This window comes from Lithobates pipiens, unplaced genomic scaffold (genome assembly GCF_037356315.1).
Source record: "Lithobates pipiens isolate NorthernLeopardFrog02 unplaced genomic scaffold, aLitPip1_a1.2 Scaffold_13, whole genome shotgun sequence".
Taxonomy (NCBI): Eukaryota; Metazoa; Chordata; class Amphibia; order Anura; family Ranidae; genus Lithobates; species Lithobates pipiens.
In genome coordinates, this window is record NW_027507718.1 from 297078762 (window position 1) to 297102641 (window position 23880).

At 42.0% G+C, this 23880-nt stretch overlaps 1 protein-coding gene across 4 annotated transcripts in view; it reads right to left on the reverse strand.

Annotated features, from left to right (window-relative positions):
- The window catches only part of PDE5A (phosphodiesterase 5A), a 255717-nt gene that overhangs the window by 35662 nt on the left and 196175 nt on the right, over positions 1-23880 (reverse strand). For 2 of the 4 annotated variants that reach the window (XM_077476828.1, XM_077476826.1), the window contains exons 10-13: positions 19760-19935; positions 12114-12164; positions 4021-4167; positions 603-728 (exon numbers count right to left, since the gene is read on the reverse strand). In XM_077476828.1, the coding sequence (XP_077332954.1) occupies positions 603-728; positions 4021-4167; positions 12114-12164; positions 19760-19935 (500 nt within the window). Of the gene's footprint in view, positions 1-602; positions 729-4020; positions 4168-12104; positions 12165-19759; positions 19936-23880 lie in introns of all 4 variants that reach the window. The other 2 variants (XM_077476827.1, XM_077476825.1) reach the window with 1 other exon arrangement.

The window sequence follows — 23880 nt, forward strand, 5'->3', positions numbered from 1 at the left end:
CCATTATAAGTGGGGTCCTACTCTCTCTGCTGGATGTTTTATTTCATATCATGCAAAGTGAACCAGGGGATGCTGAAACATGTATATCTGGGCACGAATACCCAAAGGGGTTGATTTACTAAAACTGGAGAGTGTAAAATCTAGTGCAGCTCCAGAAACCAATCAGCTTCCATTTTTTTTTGTCAAAGCTTAGTTGAACTAGCTAAATTTATAAGTTGATTGGCTACCATGGCTACCATGCACAGCTGCACCAGTATTTACACTGTCCAGTTTTAATAAATCAACCCCAGTGTGTCTCCGACACATCCCCACCTCTCGTAGTTCCTCTAGTCTCTCCTTTCTGCAGTCTCTGACAGGTTTCTGCAGTACTACATGCAGTGAATATTATGTCCGGCTCTTAGGTGATTTCCGGGGTCACACCAGCTACGAAAGCTGACCACCACTGCAGAACTGTACTTTCTAATAAACACATGTGTGATCAGCCATGTTCTGTATTATTACCTGTCCCTGCTCTAAAGCAATATGTTGGTGTAAAAGGTGACAGCTGTTTGTGGCCATTAAAGGCATCTTCGATACCACTTCATGCAATTTGAGTTCAGTACCTGAATCCTGCCAGTCTTCAGTGCAGCGAACATACATTGTGCTGTATTGAAGGCATGTCTCCAGTTGTGATAGGCTACATTCTTCCTATAGTTTTTCTTCACACTTAAAATCCATTTGCAGAGAGTCTGTAATGATATTGGTAGTGCACAACAGTCAATGAATATTAAAACACGCACACTAATAAAATGATGAAAATAGGAATGCTAAGGAAGGAGCATTTCTTATCGCAAGTAATCAAATTCCCTCTTTTATAATTACATAATAAATTTATAAAATGAGAACTGCCATTTGACTGGCTGCTATAGACATCACTCTAGAGTTCCTTTGCCTGCTTTTAGTACATAACTCAGACTAAGTCATGTAATGTGATGTATTATTACTAAACAAGATGGAGGCAAACCAAACTGGTGTGGGTGCAATTTGTACTAAGCTAAGCACATTACCTAAAAAATAATGCACCCTCATTCAGGGTAATGGGATGATTTAAAAACTTCAACCAAAGGTTAGAACCTCTGTCAGGTTTTTAAGGCTGCCTGTGTTCCCACTGGCTGGATTCATCATATTTACACTGAAAGCCTCTGCCACTAATGCGGAAAGTGAGAAGAAATCCAAAATGCTTGTCACCAGGTACAGGAATATAGGAGATATTTTCATCCAACTGTCAAAGGTGGGTTCTGGCTTTTTCTTATGGTATACAAATGTAAAACAGGTTTTAGCTGGAGTTGCACCGAAAAGCCCAAATTTTGCATACATTTGCTAGAATGGTATGGATGGTTATCTGGAACTGCCCGTTCCACAGGTTTTGGAATTGTACTTCATATGCTAATGGTAATTCTGTATTTTATTTAAAGCTTAACTACAGGAAACATAAAAACCTTTTCTTGCAGTGGGGCACCCACACTGCAAGGGTTAGGAGCCCTCTCACACTGGGGCTGCCCGTGCGTTAGAGGTAAAGCGCTGCAAACACATCGTTTTACCAATGTTTAAGGCGGCACTTTACGGCTGCTAGCGGGGCACTTTTAACTACAAATAAGGGGTTGAAAAAACGCCTGTGTTGTGGCACTTCTGAAGTGATTTTCAGGCGATTCGGAATCGCTACCCATTCATTGCAATGGGCAGGGGCGTTTTGGGGAAACGCCACAAAGATCCTGCTTTCAGTACTTTTTCTAATGCCCCACAAGCGCACCGTCCCCAGTGTGAAAGCACTCAGGCTTTCACACTCCAGCAGCATGGGAGGCAGTTTTCAGGTGCTTTACAGGTGATATTTCTATTGTAAATCGCCTGAAAACTGCCTCAGTGTGAAAGGGGTTTAAGTGTTTGTTTCTGTCTAGGAAACAGAAAAGCTCTTTTATTCACCCAATCCTCTGCTACCCACAGCAGACAGCACTCCCTTCAGTTCCAGAGCTGGACTGCCCCTTGGTGTTCTCATGCCCAAATGCAGGGCTATAGTCCCTGCATTTGATTTGATAACGTCAGAAGACTTGGTACTGCCGGAGCATTGGGGAGAGGAGGCTGCGGCCATCGGTCTAGCAATGTAGACGATCATAAGCATATTAAGCACCATCCACTAGCCTGTTGAAAGAATAGTTCCAGATAACCATCCATATGACTTTAGCAAATGGATGTGAAATTACATTTCTTTTAAATGGGGAAATCTTCTAGGACAAGTTTGACAAAGCAGCATAAGTGGGCAGAAAAGAAGCATAGCTTCAGAGCGTTACTATGTTAAAGGGGAAGACCATAAAACAACTTTCTTTGACTTAAGATCTGAACATCAGTATCCTAAAATTATATATATAGCTACATCAACTTATGCAGCATTTTTACATTCTGTACATTCACATCAGTACAGACTACTGGCCACTGCCACCACCTATAACTGGCCTTTGCAGCAAGGAGCACATGGAAGGGCGATGTATGCCAAACAAAACCCCAAAAAATTCCCAGCTCAACTCACCAGCCAGCCTGCAACCATTCAAATTATCCTGTCCAACAATTTGCGTTAAAAAAACAGCATTTTCTGCAGTCCTAACTCAGTATAAATATATAAGAGGCTCCATGATAGAAGCACATGCATTCTAATGGAAAGATAGAGGGCAGATGAGACTGGAGGGAGCCTACTCCTCCTTAAAAGCACATGGTAGCACTGGACACCCAGCACATAGCACAATGGCAGCAAGGGTGTCCAGGCTCCAGGCTCACCTGCCCTCTATATATATCTATTAGAATGTATGTGCTTTTACTATTGAGGCTCTTATAAATTTACGGTTATGACTGCAGATAATACTGGGATGCCGTGGAGTGGCTCTGCAGCCTAAACATGTATTTGCAAATGTATGCTAACTAAACCTCTGTTTTTTACACAAATTGTTGGACAGGAGAATTCAGTTGGTTGCAGGCTGGCTGGTGAGTTGAGCTGGGATTTTTTTGGTTTTGTTTGATGTACATTCACATCAGTCCCTACCCTCAAGAAGATTTTATTGTAGTTTTTTCCCTGAAGTCCTGTGCCATACATTTCCAGGGTCAGTCATCACACAAGATATCAAATATTTAATAAAGCTCTTTATTGGCCTGCCGCTTAACCCAGGCAGAGGGAATTCCAGTATTTTGGGATTTTGAAGTGCAAGGAGCCGGAGCTTGGAAACGAGGAAGGGCAGAACAGAGGTCTAGAGATCAATGAACTTCCCCCTCACAACCTCATTAACTGGCTTCTCCATTAAGTAATATTTTTACACTTTATTTTACAACAAAAAGGTACATTTTGTTGAAATCATCCTTTAACAAAGTTATGGTTTATATTACCCCTGCCAAAAGGAAATGCTCTACAGTACCTTGTGTACTGTACATTAGTTCAAATGCTCAATACATACAATCATTGCTTCAAGTTAAATAAACATTTATGTGGACCAGACTGTCTGTAGACTGTGGCTCTACATTTCATGTTCATTCATACTGGTCCTATGAATAGACCCTCTTGCCCAGGAGAGTATGGTGTTGTGGATTTGTGAAGGAGTGCTAGCTGCCTTTCTGTATTCATAGCCTGTATATATATTTACAGTTGATCTCATAAGGATGGCTGTATGTGCCTGGCTGAAACAGACACTAAATGCAGTCCAAAAGAAACACCAGCATCAACACTATACTGTCACCAGGCATTAATCCAATATTATTGGGAACCACTTTACTTTGTTTATAGTTCACAAATTGTAATGAAATTATAGCATAATAAAAATCGCACAAACAAAGATATTATTTCACATGAACGCACAGGGTGTTCCATAGTTGGCCCTGGAAGTGTTTCCTCAGTTAAGTCATTGCTAAACTATAGAGTCCAGAATAAACAGACCGCTGCAATTAAAAATCATTTAACTAGTCCAAAATTAGTCCGGTTCAGTATGCTTTTCACAGAGTTCCTACCTCGTATTTCATTTGGAAAGTCTGCACAAGGTTGAGGTCTGTGAACATTCGACTTGTGGCTAATGTGGTTTCTATGTCAGAGAGCTCAAAGTCACTGAAGTAGAAGTCCGTTAATTTAAGTGATTGTGCAGATGGCACGACAGCTCCCTTTGAAAGACAAGAAATGTCAATTAGCTGGAGGCACATCATGAAAATCATAGGTGATCTCTATACAGCAGGGAATAGGAAAATAATCCAGAGCGTCTGCTACTGACTTTAGAATCCACTGCAAACAATACAGAACACTGTAAAATGACTGCTCTTATTGAGCTGGATTTTGGAAAACCCTACACATATTAAACTGAGATGAAGTCATGTAGCATTTGTACACTCTCACATTTATCCTGTGTTTGATTCAATCATCAGTTCGGTTACAGTGATTCTTCCTGATCATTTTAAATGAACCTCTTCTTTAAATTGGTGAATGTAAGCAAGAACACCTCTTGACATTTTTTGCTAAATATTTTACATAGCGTTCTTCACACCAATTCCTTTTAAGTCCTGTTAAATTAAAATGAATTTTAGCATTTGCATAAAAGCTCATATATTATGCTCATTCCTTGTTATACTTTCCTCTTCACAGTGACAAGTTGTGGTTGCTTTTAAATAGATGTACAAAATAAGGAAGCCTAGACAGAACTAACATATGGATTAACCAGGGGTTTAACAAACTGCTGCTGAACCCAGTAGCAATCCCTCCAGATGGGAAAGGGAAATGCGTCCATGTACCAGCAGGATCTCCTGTATCTGCAGTGCTCAGTGTAATGACGACTCTGTCCATGCTTCCTATATTCATTATAAAGCATATTATTATTTATTATAATACAGGGTTTATATAGCGCCAACAGTTTGCGCAGCACTTTACAACATGGGGGCAAACAGTACAGTTACAATACAATTCAATACAGGAGGGATCAGAGGGCCCTGTTTGTTAGAGTTTACAGTCTAGAACAGGGATATGCAATTAGCGGACCTCCAGCTGTTGCAAAACTACAAGTCCCATCATGCCTCTGTCTCTGGGTGTCATGCTTGTGGCTCTCAGAGTCTTGCTATGCCTCATGGGAATTGTAGTTCTGCAACAGTTTGAGGTCCACTAATTGCAAATCCCTGGTCTAGAAGAATATCTTTAATAGTATTTAATGATCTGCCATTTTTATATTTCCTAAAACACCATGGATTTGACTTGATGGGTGGAAAGGGAGCAAGGGTTTGTCTATTTTTGAGAAATAAAACTGCGTCTCTTTCCTCGCTCGGAAATTTAAATTTTACCTAGTTTCTCTGATGCTACTAATGGACCATGTTACAAATAATGACGCACAATAATCATGCAACAGCAGTAATGTTACAAAGTTCTCCTCTAGATTACACAGTATTGGGATTATCTACTGCAGTAAAATCTTATCATAGTCTAGCCTGTGCTAATTTTTTGAATTCCCAATCAGATATTGGGTACATTTCTATTCTCTAACTATTTATTTAATTCCCTAATGGATATTTGAAGTGAACACACACTTAGGGTAAATTCCTGTTGTAGTAAATGCAGACATCCCAACCAGCAAAAACTCATTTCAGGGAGGTGGCAAACTAAATTCCCCCTGTGGCAAACATTTTTTTAAATATTTTTTCACAGTGCTTCTGGGGAAGGGGGTATGTGGCAGTGGACGGTGTCAGTATGGTAGTGGACAGTGTCAGCAAGGCAGTGGGTTGTGCCAGTAGTTTTTTATTTGTATGTATTGATTTTTTTTAGGGCGCTGACAGCAGGAGAAGGTCTTTAGGTCCCAGCATCTGTCAGGGCACCAACAACAGGAGAAGGGCTCCAGAACCCAGCGTCCCCAGCAACACATCACATGGGCCTTTATAAGGAAGTGAATCAGTACTTAAAGTTGCTGAGTGATCTTAGCTTGTTACCTGTGTTCCTTGTGATTCCTGGCTCCTGTGTTCCCTAGTTTCTGAGATGGCTTGTTCCCGAATCCCGACCTGTCTGCCTATGTCCAGTCCCAGACCCCGACTCATCTCATGGATACCCTCTGCCTGCTTCTTGTGTTTGACCCGGCTTCCACCTGACTTTGTCTGCTCTGCTTTAAACCTGGTTCTAATCTCGGCTTATGTTGTCTATGCTTTTATCTCAGTATCTTTACAGACCCGTCTCACCTCACAGGTGCGACCTGCCTGCAGACTCTGTTCATCACAACAGCAGCATTCTTGAGCTTTCTGCAAGCAACATCACAGGCGACCTGTGCTACTTTGTGCCCAATGCCTCCTGTCTCACCTTCAGGGGAGTCCAGAACTTAGCTGCAAAGGAAGCCCTCTCTCCATTGGCCTCTAAACAGACCCCTGTTATCTCCCATTTGAGATAGAGAAAGGGACTGAGGACAGATTCCCCCGTCCTTTCCTCAGAATTGAAGATGAATGGACAGGAGACAGAAGCTCCTGTCCATTCATAAACGGAAACAGAGTAACTACGGGTTGCTCTGCTCAGTTTTCACAGGACACAAAAGCGAGTGGTAGCTACGACTAAGGCTATTGCCGAAACGCGTCAGTTTATTGTTTTATAGTCACTCTAATATACCAATAAATGACACTTAAAGGATTACAGTTTTGCTCTTCTTACTACGGTAGCTCACTATGCCAAATTCAGAAAAGAAAGGGGCTGGTAAATGATAGATTTACCGATCCCTTCCTCCACTCTCCATCCTGACAGATCCCCACAGCAGCTGGCGGGAGAGGAGGGAAGCCAGCTGCGGGAGACTGGGGGTGTAGAGGAAAAGGACAGGGGGCCGGAGGAGAAAACAGGTGGGGGGGCAGAGGAGGACACAGAGGGGGGCGGAGAAGGACATGGAGAGGGGCCAGAGAAGGAAACAGAAGGGGGCTGGAGGACAGGGGACCAGAGGAGCGGCCAGAGGAGGAGGACACAGGGCACAATCGGGAATGATCGGTGCGGCGGGAAGGACAGCTGTAAATACTGATCTCCCTGTATAGCTTTTTAGCCGACAACCGCGGGAGAAAAAGGAGGAGAAGCAGCTGTTGGATAAAAAGCTATACAGGGAGATCGGTGTTTGCAGCTGTTCTTCCTGCTGCACTGATCATTCCCCACTGTGAACCAGGGAACCATCTAGAATCATCCCTTCAGCTCAGGCTATCAGGAGGCACTTGCGGGGGTGTCCAGGAACCACAGCAGAAATGCAGGAGACTCACGCACCTCACAGGAGACTTGGAATGTCTGTAAATTAACCTCCATGTGTCTTTTCTAGCTAGGAATAACCTGCCTGTTCATGTAATGCACTATTCACAATGAGTCTGGCACTCCTTTTTTGCTCAATAAATTTGTATTACTTTCATCACGTTTATATAAGCACAGTTACAGCTCAATATGTAGAATGGGGTCGCATTCCATACTGCTATGTATAGAGGTCAAAGGAGATTATGCCAGAAATGAAACTCTGAAGAGCCAGCTGTATCATACAGAGAGAGTGGTAATGGACCCCAGGTATGTCATGTGTACAATGTAACAGTGCTAGAAAGAGTTAGGGTTATCCATCTTAACACTGCTTTTATAGAGGCATTAGACAAATAATTACTGAATAAGTGCTGTGGCTGCTATAGAGTTAAATACCAAAAGCATCTAACTGCATGTAAAATCCCATATGGTGTCCTCCATGTGGTTCATGGAGTCCCATTGCTAATTAAGTGCTCGTATTTGCCCCAGGACATTACCAGCTGTCTTTTTGCTATAGCTAAAAGAGGTTTTGCCTTATATGCCTTATTACTGTAAATGCTACACTCAGAAACAGTTGATGAATGTATATGTTACAATTGACATGCTTTTGTGGAAGTTAAGATATTTGGCATTTTTGTATCCTGGACTGCGTACCTGGGTGCACAGTTAGACAGAACTCTGTTGATTTTTTTTTTAAAGATGCAGGCTTCAGGACTGTCATTCTGATTATAATTTCAGATACCAGAATGTTTCTGACCTGAAGTAATTATGCATGACAGGAGTTCAGAATTTTTACACTTTGAATGCATGCTTGTTTAAGGGCAGAGACTTAATAGGTAGTGAAACCAGAATCAGAATGACAGACCCACTCCAGCATCTTTAAATACAAGTCAGCAGATCCTATATTTCTATTTCCACAGCTTCACTTTAAATGGTTTGTATAGTGTCCTTTGTACATAATTTGCTTAATATGGTCAAGGCTAAAAAATATATTTTATATGCAGTATATTTTAGTCAGGTAAATAGAAAAGATTGCATATTAATGTGTAGTTTTATATACAGCCCCTAGGTGGTGCTGTAGGGTTATTTTCACATTTTCCTCTGTCTCCTTTGCTGCTCTATTGTAAAAAGCCTGTTTTGCAGAAGTCAATGAGTCAGAGGAATTAATCCTATATTAGATTACTCTGTTTGAGTTTTTTATTAGACTGAGTCTTACCATTGCATCTGTACACTTACAATAACAAATTAACTATACATTTTCTCTTGTACACAGACAACTTAAGAACTTAAGTCAAATGAAGGCTACTTTAATAAACCAATGCAATGATAAATGATAATGTGCGAAGTGATGCAACCCCAGTGACCAGTCATCAATTTGAAGAGGAAAATTAAAAGATGATTGCTGATCGGAGCAGAACTTTAACAGATTTTGTTGATTGATTACTGTGGGTTGGTTTATTTTAAAAAAAATTGTGTTTATTTTAAACAAGTCGGAATATGATTTTTTTCAACACTAACTGCAAGAGTAAAGGCTGCAAAGCAGTTACTTTATGAAATATCTCAATGGATTAAGACAAGTTTCTGTGCTGAAAACCACTGTGCTCCTCTGACACAAATGCCAGATCCTAAACATTAGAATGGCATAGCTGCAGGGGACATTTCTTGAAAACTGATAATGTAATGTCTAAAACAATTAAACGTATGTGTTTTCCCTGAGTTGTCTCTACTTGCATATTTGCCACTACAAGCCTGCATTAGGTATAAGTGGCAGGAGGTGGTTTTACTGTTTACTATCTAATGCCTGGAGTCTGTATGTTCTCCCTTGGCAACCCTAGTTCATTTTCACAATGCAAAAACATATAGTCTAATACAGTTCTCAAAAATTCAAGTCCTGAGCTACTAGCCAGGTCTTAAGAGTTACTTGCCACCAGTTGCCCCACCCAACCCAACCCCTACTCTGCCCTGCCCCTAAACATGCCCTTGTATATTATCTCATGAAATGACACCGTTAAATGTTTTATTAAGAATTAAATTACAAAAATAAATATTAAAGTGGAGGGCCCCCATGAAAAAATTAAATACATTAAAAATTAGAAAAAAAATCATAAAAATAAAAAGAAAAAAAAATTTTTTTTTTACTTACCAGAAATGCCTGTTGCTAGGCACATCATCCTAATCTGCCTCTTCCTCCTCTGCGGAGATCTTCTTTTTTCTCTCCTCCATGCGGTGTCTTCTGGGTAATGGGTCGTGCTGTGTTCTGGGAACTGTGTGTCCCAAAATACAGCGCGTCCCATTCACAAAGCGCTGCGCGACTCGCGTATGAGCAGTAGGAAACGGGCAGTGAAGCCGCAAGGCTCCACTGCCTGTTTCCCTTACCCAAAATGGCGGCGCCGGGACCCAAGACCGAGGGACGGGTCAGCCTCGGGCGGCCGACATCACGGGCGCCCTGGACAGGTAAGTCTACTTATTAAAAGTCAGCAGCTACAGTGTTTGCAGCTGCTGACTTTTAAATTTTTTTTTTCAAAATCGGCCCTCCTCTTTAACAACAACTTTAACAATATTAATTTCTCTGGTTTTGTTTCCCGTCTCCAGGCCACATCTACCTCCAATGCCTCCCCCAGTACACCTCTACCCCCAATACCTCTACCTACAATGCCTCTTCCAGTCCTCCAACAATCGCCTCTCTTCTCTAGCAAACCTATGTCCTCAATCCCCCCTCCCCCTAGCACACCACTACTTCTAATTCCTCTTTCCAGCATATCTCTGCCTCCAGTGCCCCCCCCCCCCCCCCAGCAAAGCTGTGCTTTTAACGACCCCAGCATACCTCGTCTTCCATCCTCTCCTCTCCGGAACACCTATGCCTCCTATCCCCCCCCCCCTCCCCCACAATCCAGCGCATCTATGCTTTCAATACTCCCCCAATACCTTATACCTATGCCTCCAATTTCACCCCTCCCCCCCAAACATCATACCTATGCCTCCAATTTCACCCCTCCTTCCCCCAATCTATCATACCTATGCCTCCAATCCCACCCTCCCCCCCCAATCCTTGATACCTATGCCTCCAATTTTATCCATCCTCCACCCAATCTATCAAACCTATGCCTCCAATTCCACCCCTCCCCCCATCTATCATACAGTATGATAGATGGGGGGAGGGGTGGAATTGCAGGCATAGGTTTGATAGATTGGGGGGCGGAATGATAGAATTGGAGGCATAGGTATGATGTTTTGGGGGGGGGGGGCACTGGAGGCAGAGATATGCTGGAAAGTGGAATTAGAAGTAGAGGTGTGCTAGGGGGAGGGGGGATTGGGGACATAGGTTTGCTGGAGAAGAGAGGCGATCGTTGGAGGACTGGAAGAGGAATTGAAGGTAGAGGTATTGGGGGTAGAGGTGTACTGGAGGAGGCATTGGAGGTAGATGTGGCCTGGGGAGGGGAAACAAAACCAGAGAAATTACTATTGTTAAAGTTGTTGTTAATATTTATTTTTGTAACTTAATTCTGAATAAAGCATTTAACGGTGTCATTTTATGAGATAATATACAAGGGCATGTTTAGGGGCGGTGCAAGGCAGGGTAGGGGTTGGGTTGGGTGGGGCAACTGGTGGCAAGTAACTCTTAAGGCCTGGCTAGCAGCTCAGGACTTGAATTTTTAATGCACTGCATTAGACTATATGTTTTTGAATTGTGAAAAGGAACTAGGATTGCCAAGGGAGAACATACAGACTCCAGGCATTAGATAGTATACAGTAATACCACGTCCTGCCACTTAGACCTAATGCAGGCTTGTAGTGGCAAATATGCAAGTAGAGAAAACTCAGGGAAAACACATACGTTTAATTGTTTTAGACATTACATTACCAGTTTTCAAGAAATGTCCGCTGCAGCTATGCCATTCTAATGTTTCCAGTCATACAGTATGATAGATGGGGGGAGGGGGGGATTGGAGGCATAGGTATGATAGATTGGGGGAAGGGGGGTAGAAGTGGAGGCATAGGTATTATGGATTGAGGGGGAGGGTGGAATTGAAGGCATAGGTATGATTCAAACCTACACCTCCAATTCCTCTTACCACTCAGGTCAGGCATCAATGCACACTGAGGGTGGGCCAAGAGGGTTTAAGCCTGGCCACTTAGGACTGCCTTGCCGAGAACTGCCAGCAGGCATGTACTGCCCCACTCCTTGGATGTGCGGCAGGAGGGAGGAGGTGAGGGGTGGTCCCAGGCTGTTGTACTGTTAATACTGAAATGCCCGCGCTGCGAGCCTGTACAGGGTGAGGATATGTGGCAGGAAGGAGGTGGAGAGGGGTGGTCCCAGAAACATGTACTGTTCACATTAAAATTCCCACACTTTGAACCTTTGTGGGGCATTGGGCACTGGCTATACACTCCCGGGACAGCACAGTTGAGGCGGGATGCCTCTGGAAAAGGTGAGACAGTTAGCAGCTGGTATGGAATCTCCAGCATGTGGCTGGGGATTCAGACTTTACTGCTTGCCCTGTCCATACCCACCCTCAACATATTTCCACTCACCAAATGCGAGCAGGCGAGTTAAAATTTTGAGGGCTGGTCTAATGGCATTCCATTCAAATTGTACTCGGAGTGCTGTAGGGGGCATAGATTGTGAGGTCATTTTTGGGAATGGACTAATATGAATAGATTTCTGTAAGTTGCTGTCATATATCAGCACTGCACAGCTAATCTAAATAACCAACATTTCACATATTAATAACTCTTAAAACAATGCAGTATTAATATCATCAGTAACATAACATTTTGCAATGTATAACAATACACTATTTTGAAAGAGAAAAAAAATGTTTTTTACCGCTGTTACCTGCAGCTCCATGGTTTCCTCTTCAGCAGCGGATGCATGATATGAAAGAATCTGCCATACAAAAAAGTTTGTGTTTTTAAACCAGCACAGCACAAAATAATTTAGCCATTTGGCTAATTTACTAAGGAGGAGAGGAGAAAAGGAACATTTAATTTACTAAGTGAACAGTCTTTACTTATTTAGTAATTCAGCTCTGTGTTCCCTATTGAACCTGGGATACTACTGTATTGGAGTTAAAAAGGCATTGCTTGGGCTGGCCATACACTGTCCCAAATTTGCTTAGTGGGTGGCTCTGATAGCCCCTTCCACCAGACTGAATAATTGATGGCCGAACAATGGCTGCATCCAATCAGAGGCAGAGCCAGCTGTCAATGTACAATAGCTGCAGTGGGGGTGTAGTCCAGCCTTGCTGTATAGTGTCTGTTCGTTTTTTTGGTTTAGCCCGCAGGCCGCACAAAAAAAATCTGTATGTGTTTGACCAACTTTAGACTGAGAAAACAAAAATGGAAAAAAAAAACATGAGAACATACCATACTGTACAATACATATGGTTTACAGGTATATGGAGAGGCAAACTGTTAAATTATCTAAGCTACTTTGGTCCTATGCCAGGCAGGAGACCGCAGATAAGGGCTGCTGCTCTCTGTATGACATTAAGTACATAAAGGACAGTGAGACAAATATCACTTAGTCTTTGGTCCACCCTGACCTGATTTCTGTCATTTTTCGGAAGGTACAATTGGGCTTTAAGCCCAGGTTCCCACTGAATGCGGGTTAGAAATCGTGCTCACGAGATTTCTAACCAGCAATGCAGTCTGACTTCAGGGGCGATTTGACAGACATCTGTGTGGGTTCATACAGGAACCACTTTTGGGAATCGATGCGGAGCCACAAAGACGGCGTCAGACCGATCCGGACAGTGCTATTGCGGCAATAGCCGCCCATTTGACATGTAATTTGACATGTCAAATTGCATGCCAAGTCACCCAATGTGAACTTGGGCTAAAGCTGAACTCCAGCCCAGTCCTACTCTCATTTCACTACACATTGTGAGCTTCTTACGTTGTGCATTAGAGGCAACAGCAAGCTATTACTGAGCTGGAAGACATTCAGCATCACCTAGCCCTTTCATCCTTAGCCTGACTGTCCTTGTCCCCCCCCCCCCCCCTAATATTATTAGATGTCCGTTCTTTCAATCATGAAAGCTCAGCATCATATGTGTACATTACCTAGGATGGCCTGCATGCAAATGCTACCTGCTTAGGAATGCACATTCCTTCAGACTAACGACTAATGCGCACATTTTGTGATGATGTCACTGGGTCTAAAATAAGATGTGAAATTAAAACGGAAAGGCTTTATTAAAAAAATTTACCAGCATGTTCATGAGGAGGGAGGGAGGGAGGAACCACAGGAAGACAAATTTATACCAATTAAACTACCAACTTTAAAATGATTGAAAATGAGTTTTGAGGGGCATGGTTTGAAATTACATGATAAAACTGAAAATATGAAAATTAACCATTGACACCACTCTACCTTAGTAGTTAACTTAGCTCTTAACCACCGAACACCTACTCTTTTATGATTAAAAAAATCTGGCAAGCTAGAACCCCAACTTTAATGGTCTCTGTGGTTGACCCACAAGGTGACTAACTATGTCTTTTTGTTTTTCATTACATCCCCCATTGTGTCCTTCCCGTTTCAAAATTAACTACCATAAATCAGAGGCCTTGGATGTCTCCCTATCCTCTACTTGTGTGGAACAGCTGCAGAGAGAATTCCCCTTTCAGTGGGCCAAATCCCACAACATATATCTAGGCACTGAAACTACTCCCAATTTAGATGGGGTTTTTAAGGCTAACTTTTCTCCCCTCCTACGCTCCAACAACATTGACCTCCAGAAATGGAAACTCCTGACCCAAACCTGGTTCAGCCTGAGTGCTATGTTGAAGATGATGGTCACTTCCAGGGTACTACATATACTTGTTCCAGATGCTCCCAAGCCTCATATCTCCAAGGTACCTAAAAGCTCTCTGGGATGAATTAATCAGATTTATCTTGGAGCATTCACGCATCCGCATCTCACATGTCTACCTCTCCATGCCAAAGCAAACTGGAGGCATTGCATTCCAAGATCCAATTAAATAGTACCAAGAGACCCATTTGGTACGCGTCATCACCTGGTGCAGAGACTACCAACACAAATTGTGGATTATTTTTTTTTGGTGTGCATTTGTTTTTGCCTTACTATTGTTTTTTTTTTTTGTTTTTTTTTAGGGTAATGTTTTGTTTGTTCTTTTCTTATGTCTATGTGTTTATTAAAAAAATTGAAAATTTTAAATAAAATCTGATTAAAAAAATAAATTAAATCACGGATCCCCCTAGAGCAATCACCTATGCCGAACCACTGTGCTGACTTTCCTGGTTACACCAAAAGCACCTTGAAGATTTTAAGTGCGACCCTCTTGTGGGCTCTACCCTCTTCTGGCAAGTTTTTTCCTCCAGCCTCATGCCTTACCCCCCTTCTAGTTCCCACCAGGACTTTCTGACCATTGCTTCAAACAACAGCTGTCCCAGAGAATCTTTTGCATACAATATTTTTTAGCGACACTGGCCTTAACGCCACTCACGCTATTCAGCAGCGTTTGACCCCCCCCCCCCCCGACCCATGGAGACATTAACAGCTTAATCATTTCCTTTAAAGGCTCAACCCTAGTGTTACTGCCCTGGTTCTTTGAACATACATGCGTGGACTCTTCTCCGTCTGCCCATTCAGTCTCCACTACATATAAGTTCCTAACTCTTTCTGGAGGAAGACTTCGTCCCTCCCTTTGTTTTGAAGTGGGAACGAGATTTACATACCACCTTTTCACCTACTCAAACGGCAGATATCCTATACTTTGCACGTAATTTCTGCACTGCCAACAGATACCAGGAGTTAGGCTATAAAATCTTGGCCCGATGGTACAGAGTCCCTTTAGTGCTTTGCACAGTGTTCTCTCGCACGGCTAATACTGTTTGGAGATGCTTGGAAGCAGAAGGAACTCTCCTTCACATCTTTTAGAATATACCCAAACTAACGCATCAAAGATGAGACATACATTGATTAGCATTGACAAGCCCCAAACTCCAACGTTTTTGGACCACTGTCAGGTTGACCATCAAACAATTGACAGATGTTGACCTAGGTCAGTGATGGTGAACCTAGGCACCCCAGATGTTTTGGAACTACATTCCCCATGATGTTCATGCACTCTGCAGTGTAGTTGAGCATCATGGGAAATGTAGTTCCAAAACTTCTGGGGTGCCAAGGTTCACCATCACTGATCTAGGTACTGATCCAGCCAGAAACCTACTTAATTTCTCTCCTTTGTCCAGGAAACACTTAAAAAAAAAACATTCTCATCCACTTGGTCAATGCTACCAGGGCTTGTATTCAGTCCTTTGGAAGTGGGAGACTCCCACTTCTTTAACTTTTATGGTTATCCACTGAATGGAAGGCCTCACAGCAGCACTTAAGGCAGAGAAGAAAAACTCCGCCACAAGGAACACTGGACCTGGTTCACATGTTATCTGGATCATAAGGCTTTGATGGCAGATGACACATGACTGCTACTTCTAAAACACTTTTGATGGCCTCTGGACGCAGTGTTGCTGTGACCCCCCCTTTTTTCCCCTCTTTCCCTCCTCCCTCTCCCACTCCCCTTCCCAAGTTTGTATGTAGTTTAATGTCTGTATGAAGACTGAGTTCAGCCATTGGTGGGACTTTTGACATCGCTGTACTCATGTACTTGGTCTGAACCCTTCATGAACATTGTATGTCTCGTACTTCTCTTATGTGCCTAATGCTCATTCACGGATTGTGATTGGACTATGTGCTCTGTACTGTTATGTTGCTCATTTAAAATTTAAATTAGGAACTTACAAAGAATAAAAAAAACCTTGTCACAATAGAAACATTACTGACCTTCCAGATGCATAAATCTGTGAGTTTTTTTTGTTCAGCCCTCTGGTTGAAAAAAACTCACAGTGTAAACCCTGCTTTACTAACCTAGAATCAGTATGCAAATAAAGACTCTCTGGGTAGAATTCAATAAAGCTACTGCGCCAATTTTCTGACGTTATTCTTTATTGTTACTGTATTGTGCCAAATTCTTGAAGCATTTGCAACACTTTCGGTTCTGACGGCGACTCATGCACCAAATTCAGGTAGTTCTAAAACTTTAAGAGTGGTGGAGTTTTCCCTGTGGTCCTGAAAATACATGCATTTATGACCTTGATGAGATTTAAAGAGGAACTGCAGTCTGCTCACATAATTTGTAATAAAAATATCTTTGCCATTCTGAAGCTTCCCTCCAACCACTTTGCATATTATTTTATATATACTGTGATTTTGTACTTGCCAAATATGCTGCAGAAATCTCCCTCCACCGAGTCTGGCTGCAACTATTTTAACTGTGGGCAGCTGAAGCTGCTGCCTGTTCACTTCCTGGATTTACACAGACACACAAAGGCACACCTCCATCTCTGCAGCTCTCATTGGCCCTCTTATGACTCATCCCCCCTACCTTCTTGGCAAACACGCACGAGAGTACTGTGCATAATGTCATAAGCCTAGGCTTTTTATCAGACAAGAAACAGCACGTGGGCTGTATAAGGTATTTACTGGCAGAAAAACAATGTTTTACTATCCAAAGTTAAAACAACAAGGGCATAATATTTAATAGATGGAAAGTTGAAAAAATGACTGAAGTTCCGCATTTAGGTCCACTGAGGGAGGTGAGCAGTTATTGCACTAAATTGCAAATAAGAAGTTGAGGAAGATTGTGGAAGATTGCATGTATTTTGGCACTGGAAAAAAATATATAACGAGGAAGAAATTTGGATTTTATGTTTTTTTTTTTTTTTATCTTTTTGGGCTACATCGTTTATATTTTATAAATACACAACGTGTGGTGAAAAAGACTTTTTGATGTTTAGCAGCATTTGAATATATTTAATTTAAGTTCAAAATGTGCCACTTCTACATTGTGTCACATTAAATATGCCAAATTCAAAAGTGGATCTAATTAAGACTTGTGTTGGTTCACACTGCCGCGACTTGGGATCCGACTTGTCAGCCCTCAAGTCGCCCCAAGTCATTTGACATTGGGAATTACATTATAGTCAATAAGAGGCGTCTTAATGTAAACTACTGAAGTCGCTCCGACTTCAGAAAAGGTTCCTGTACTACTTCAAGGCGACCTGTACCCACAGAATTCAATGGAAGTCGCCTCCAAGTCGGATCTCCATGTATATTGAAGCAACTTTAGAAGAAAATACATTTGTTTACCCAGGCAAACCCCTCCCTCCCAGAGAGCTGATTATTCTGTGATTGGCCACAGCATAAGTCGCCTGTTCCAGGGGCAACTTTAAGTCGCGTTGTAAGTTGACTAAAGTTGGGCTGAAGTTGCGCTGAAGTCACCTCCAAATCGCCTTGCAAGGTCGTGCTGTAAGTTGGGTTGCCCCTGTGTGAACCAAGCCTAACTCTCTTTTGGCGTAAAAAGAGAAAAACTGGCATAGACAGATCGAGTGCATTCTAAAAGTGGCACAGCATGAGACAAATTATAGTACAAGTTCTAGAGTCTTGAATTTGGCGCATTCTTCACCACTTTTAAAAAGTATGCTGGACACTTTCACAGAATCTGTCTGCGCCAGTCTTTATGAATTCCAGGGCCTGTCTTTTTTTTTTTTTATATTGTCATCTTTGTTCTGGTTTAATAGCCAGGCAACTATCATCTTCAAGTGGTCACCAAACAGCAGCCCACATATTTCTCTTAAGACAAATTTATTTTTACCTTAACCCCTAATGCTAAATTCTGAGTTGTTAACATATTAATCCAGAGTACTGAGGCTGCATCCACTAAGTCCTGCACCAAACTCTTGGTTCCAAATTCACCTGCCTTCAGTGAATGTACAGGTGCAGCCTGGAAGTGGACTATAAATACTCCCCAGTGTTGCACGCTTGTCATTTTGACACAAGGAATGGCATGGGGGTGCCATTCCTAGATGCCTAAATGCATTGATGCATGAGTTGATGCTATGTGATTGGTTGATTAGCAATTTGTGTTAGGCCGCATACACACGCGGGGACTGTTCGCTCAACTTTGTTCGTCAAACAGTTTCAGCGGACAGTCCGCTCAAAATTAGCATGGACGGACTTGGCCACACACGACGAACGAACAGTCCGCTGAAACTTGCGCGATGACGTGAACGGCACGTACGACGGGACGAAAAATACGACGTCCTATACACTGCAATACAACCTTCGGCGTGTAAATCCTTTCTGAGCATGCGCGGAACTTAGTTTGACAAACAAGCCTACACACGAGGGGACTGTCCGCTGAAACAAAGTTTCAGCGGACAGTTTTTCGGAAATTCCGAAAAACTTTGTTCAGCAGACTGTTCGCTGAAACTGTCCGCTGAAGCCCACACACGAGCGGACTGTCCGCCGAAACACTGTTCAGCAGACAAAGTTGAGCGAACAGTCCCCGCGTGTGTACGCGGCCTTACTAAGCAATAGAACTGGTGTTCCTAATAAAGTAGCCAGTGAGTGTATACTGTCTTTGTGTAACAAATTAAAAATTTTATATGTCACAAAGGATTCCCGCTGCACTATAAGTTAGGTACCTTTGCCATGTATTTAATATGTTTTATGTATTTTCATGTATTTTTTTCCAATGATCTCTTATAATAGATGTTACTAGGGAAAGCTTATATGTGGAGACAGTCATTTTGATGGGGCTATAAGGAACACACATATGAGAATACTGATCTGTAAAGGGGCTGTATTGGCAGATATCTCTAGCAGTCTCTTTCAACATATCATAGTCTCTGACTGTGTCCTGCAGGTAGTCCCCAGTCTCCAATTACATCTGTAGGATCATCCAGTCCAGTCCAGTCTCCTGTATGGCATGTTTGCAGTCTCTGAGCATATAATGTAGCATTGTATGTCCACAATCTCTGGCAGTCTTCAGCAAGATGACTTCAAAATTTGTGCAACCCTTTGCTGATATTAGGGACCACACTTGAGACCCCCTATACCTAGCAGTGGTCAGCACTGCTGTAAGTCAATAATAAAAATGTCTTATCTAATTAGCACTGCTGGATACTTACAATTTCTGTGTATTCTAAACAAAAAGCAGTGACGTGCTCTGCTCTGCTATGCTATTCAATTGCATTTTTATTAACTGTAGCCAAGTCAGAGAAGGATATGTTTTAATTAATCGCTGAGGGTTACTGCCTTTTGTCTTTTTGAATAAGCTAAATTAAAAACGTGTGTATCAAGCTTTATGAATGTGATAAAATAAATTCCTTGCCATTCCTCTTATGGATTCCGATCCATCCTTTAACACTTCTTCGCAGTGTGACCTGGGTCAAGACATGCATTCTTAAGAAGTTTAATATCAGCCAGTGCAGAATGCAGCTTCGGGTGAACACAGATGGGTGTTTGGAATATAAACTTAAGCCAACAGTGCCAGAAGATTGAAAATCCTTAAGGAGGGTATCTAAAAGCTTGTGTTTGACAACAATTATTCAATGCTTCAGCAAGATGTCAGCATTGCATCAGTCTGCCAAGAACAATCCTTTCATTGTGCACTCACCTCTAATGTCACCATCTGTTTGGCCATTGCTCTGTCCACAACTTCATACATCTGGGTGTTCTGGATCCCCAAGCCACAGAAAATTGCAAAGGCTTCCAAAAATTGCTCATCGTTTCTGTTGAAGGTCTTGATTTTGCCAGAATTTTCTTCTACCTTGTTTACAAGTTGGCAAACTCCTGTAATGAATGTACCACCAGAGACATTGCTACATTCAAGAACTTTATAACTAAAGGAAAATGTTTGTAATTGCAACTGAAAAGTGTCAATTATCTCTTATTAGTTAATTAAACTGGTGTATACACATGCTGTATAATCTGCTCAAATATTATTAATAATAAATAACACTATGGATGTTTTCAGCTAATGATATATTGATATTGGATAGAGGTCAGTACAAATTGGTGTATAGCGTCACCCAGAGTTATTAAAATACATTTTTTTTTTATATTACATCTGTATCCAACGCTTTTTTTTTTGTTGCTCGCTTTGGGTCTTGTAAATATAAAATAAAAAGCATTTTGTTTTATCCATTTGAAAAGTGCAAAAATAAATCTTGTTGAGCCTGCCACAAAAGGTTGTGATAACTGATAACATTCAGTGCTCTCTGCCAGTGCTGGTATTAGCATTATTGCCAGCACTCACTATAGACTGCAACACCCCCATGCAATGGAAATGGGGAGATGTTCTGTAGTCCTGTCCATGGGTGACAACGCTGCTGCTCCTCCTGTATAGAGTGTCACAGGAAGTGTATTAATGGCAAGTCTGACTTAGGTTGGGTTCACATATGCTTCAGCTGTGGTTCACCCCTGTTCACCAATTCAGGTGCGAATCATATCTGAATTTTGCCTGAATTGGAACCAATGACGACAGGACCCTTGGAGGTCACATTCTCCTGTCATGCGAATTGGAAATGGGGAAACCCGCATCCAATTTGCATATGTGTATGTGTGAACCTGGCTTAATGGAGCATCTAAGAGTTGGTAAGCTGCAATGTACTACGTTTTTGGGTTACATACACTAACACAATAATTATGGTATAAAAGAGCCCAGGGCTACACGGGCAAAACACTATCTTTCCTATATAAGATATGTACCCACTTGTTAAAAATTACATTATTTGCCGTACACTGAAATTTATTTGGTTCTAATGAGAACTGTCAACAAGCATTTAAAACTCTTAAGCTGGCCATACATGATTGAAATTCAACTGGGTCAGCAGGGACCAGCTGAGAATCGATCCATCTATGAGCAGGCAGATTGATCGACTTGGGTACAACCAGCCTATCAGATTTTTTACACACGATTACCACTAGCAGTAATCATTGTGATCTGCTGGCCAGGAAGACTCCCCCGCTAGTAGAACACAATAGCTCTGTGGAGGCATTCCCCTATCAACACTGTGTTGATGGGGGGATTGAACAATTTCATCTATGGGCTGCCTTAGACAGGCCATACATTATGCAATTTTCTTTCTTTCCAATTTTCGGCAGCTGCAGCCATCATACCAGTACCAAAATTTTCAGCCAGCAATGAGCTTTGCTATAAAAGTGATCAGAGCATCTCTCAAGGGTGTGGAAGGCCGCCCCCCTCTTGCCACTGCCTGCTGCATTTTCCAGGATTCTCCTGTACGTACGGGGAGCCTGGAATTGCCACCGCTTGGTGTCCTTGTGAAGTGAGAGGGGAGGATAATACATCCGTACCTGCCTCCCCTTTGTGATGTGAATAACAGTAAGCAACAAAGACTTTATCACTACAAGCTGTTACCCTGTCCAAGCTGTTACCAGCTTGTAAAGCATCTGCCCAAACCAATCTCAGTTTGTTCAGATGCTTTTGAGAGCAGAGAAGAGGTCTGCGGTCTAATAGACTCCAGAGCTCTCAGTAAAGTGTACTTGTCCCTGCCCATGCTGTTGTTTATCCCTTGTGATAGTGATAAAGTTGATTTAAAAAAAATAATAATTGTAAAATTGTATAAAAAAGTTTTAAATAAAATAAATAACATTTAAAGGAAAAATTCAAGTGCCCCCCTATCCCCATTAACAGCGATCGCACCACATATGTGTAGTAACACAGCGAATGTCAGAGTAAGAGCAATAATTCTAGCAACAGACCTTTTGATTAACTCAAAACTGGTAACCTGTAATGGCTTTTAAAGTGTTGCCTATGGAGATTTATAGGTACCGTAGTTTGTCGCCTTTCCATGGGTATATACAATTTTAAGTGGCATGTTATGTATCTTTTTGACACGGCCTAGCATCATCTTTAATATTTTACCAAAAATTGGATATTATGTTGTGTTTGTGTGCATTAAAATTAACGTTTTTTTTCCCTAAAAATGTGTGTTTTAAAAATGTCTGTGACATAAAAAATTGCAACAACCACCAATTTGGTCTCTACTTTCATAAAATATATAATGTTTGGGAGTTATAAGTGATTTTCTAACAAAAAAATGCAGATTTTTACATGTATGTGAAAAGTGTCAGAATTGGCCCTGTAGTCAAGTGGTTAAATGTGTAAGTAAGATACTGCAGAGTAGGGATAAACTTGGGTTTAGCGCAATTCCTGATCAACTCCTAAAACCAAAAAGGTAAGTGAGCAATGTCATTTAGGACAGAAAGTGTGTTACTGGCAGAATCACCAAGTAAAAATAAGGGGAAAAAAGTTTGAAAAATGAAAACAAGCCACCACGTCTATTGACTGGTAAGCTGCAAAATATGAAACGTTTGTTTTTGGGTTCATATGTGCATTAATTGCCCGTCTTTAGCACTAGCCCAAAGGTCTTTGTAGTACTCTTGTCTGTAACTAAAGCCTGGTACACACTATCAGTTTTTTTTTTGTTCAACCCAGCAAGCTGAACGAAAACAAACTGAGGAACGTGAGAGGAGCTCGCTGTACTAACTATACAATGTTAGTACAGCAGTCTCCCCGCTGAGCTACTGTGTTCTGACAGAGTGATGGGCGTTCTGCCCCCCTGACAGAACACACTGGTCAGCACTCTCAGGCTGAGAGCACTTATTGCATGCCGATTGACAGATGTTATTCAGTCATGCCCCTTCGACAGACAGGCTGCCATACACAGGCCAAATGTCGGCCGATGTCTGTTGAACAGGCTGACATACTGGCCGATATTTGGCACATGCGTATGGGGCTTAAGGTATTGTGTGGCAATTCCTGTAATTCTATCCTGACAAGGTCCTTTTGCTGTACTCCATTTCATTTCATTCCCCTTACTTTTTACAGTATATGTTACACTATTCCTTTGAATGCAAGTTTTCTCATTTTGTGCACTGTACTTGACAAAGGATTTAACTTAATACAGTGTGGCTGCCAAAGCCTGCACTTTAAATGGGGGATGTATAGCCAAAGCTTTTTTGGCTGTACCTCTCCTATGGGTCACAGGAGTGCAGTTTCTTCTGTACTCCTGTGATTCGTTTCAGCCTACAGTGGGCTTCAGACCACTGTCAGCTGACATCACAGACCCATTCCAGGCTCTGAAGATACTCCAAACATATGGTTGAGGTCCACTCAGAAGCCTGGACCAACACCTGAGTCAGCCGCACCCATTCTCTGAGTCAGGCGCTCAAATTCTGGAGGGGCAGAGCAGAGAAGCGGTGATTCACGGCTCTCTGCTCACAGCGAATGGTAGAGAACCGAGTGATCATGGTTGAATCCACCTAGGTAAGTGTAATGTTTTTTTTCCCCATAGCCCATACCTCTCTTTTAAGGGATCATACACATAGATGCTTGCAGGAACAGTTCTCCTCTAGTGTAAAAATGCCACCATTTTTCTGCATCTGGGGAGTCGAGGGTGGCACCCACTGCAAGCCAAAGACTTTAACGGCTATATGCAGCCATACTCAGGCAAACGCTGATGCTTTCTTGTATCAGTGTTTGCCTGCACGTGTGTATGATGTATTCCCTGAATGCAAAACTTCTACCTGTATATGCCACCAGGAGCAGAAAAACACAAGGATTTTTACGCTATAGGAGATTTGCACCTGCAAAGGTCCATTTGTATGAGCCCTAAGTCTTCTGTTCATGAACTAGTATTTGTAATGGAGAACAGTGTTCTATTTTACATAGTAAACAATAGTTTTCCAAGAGCAGACTTTCTGTAGTAACAT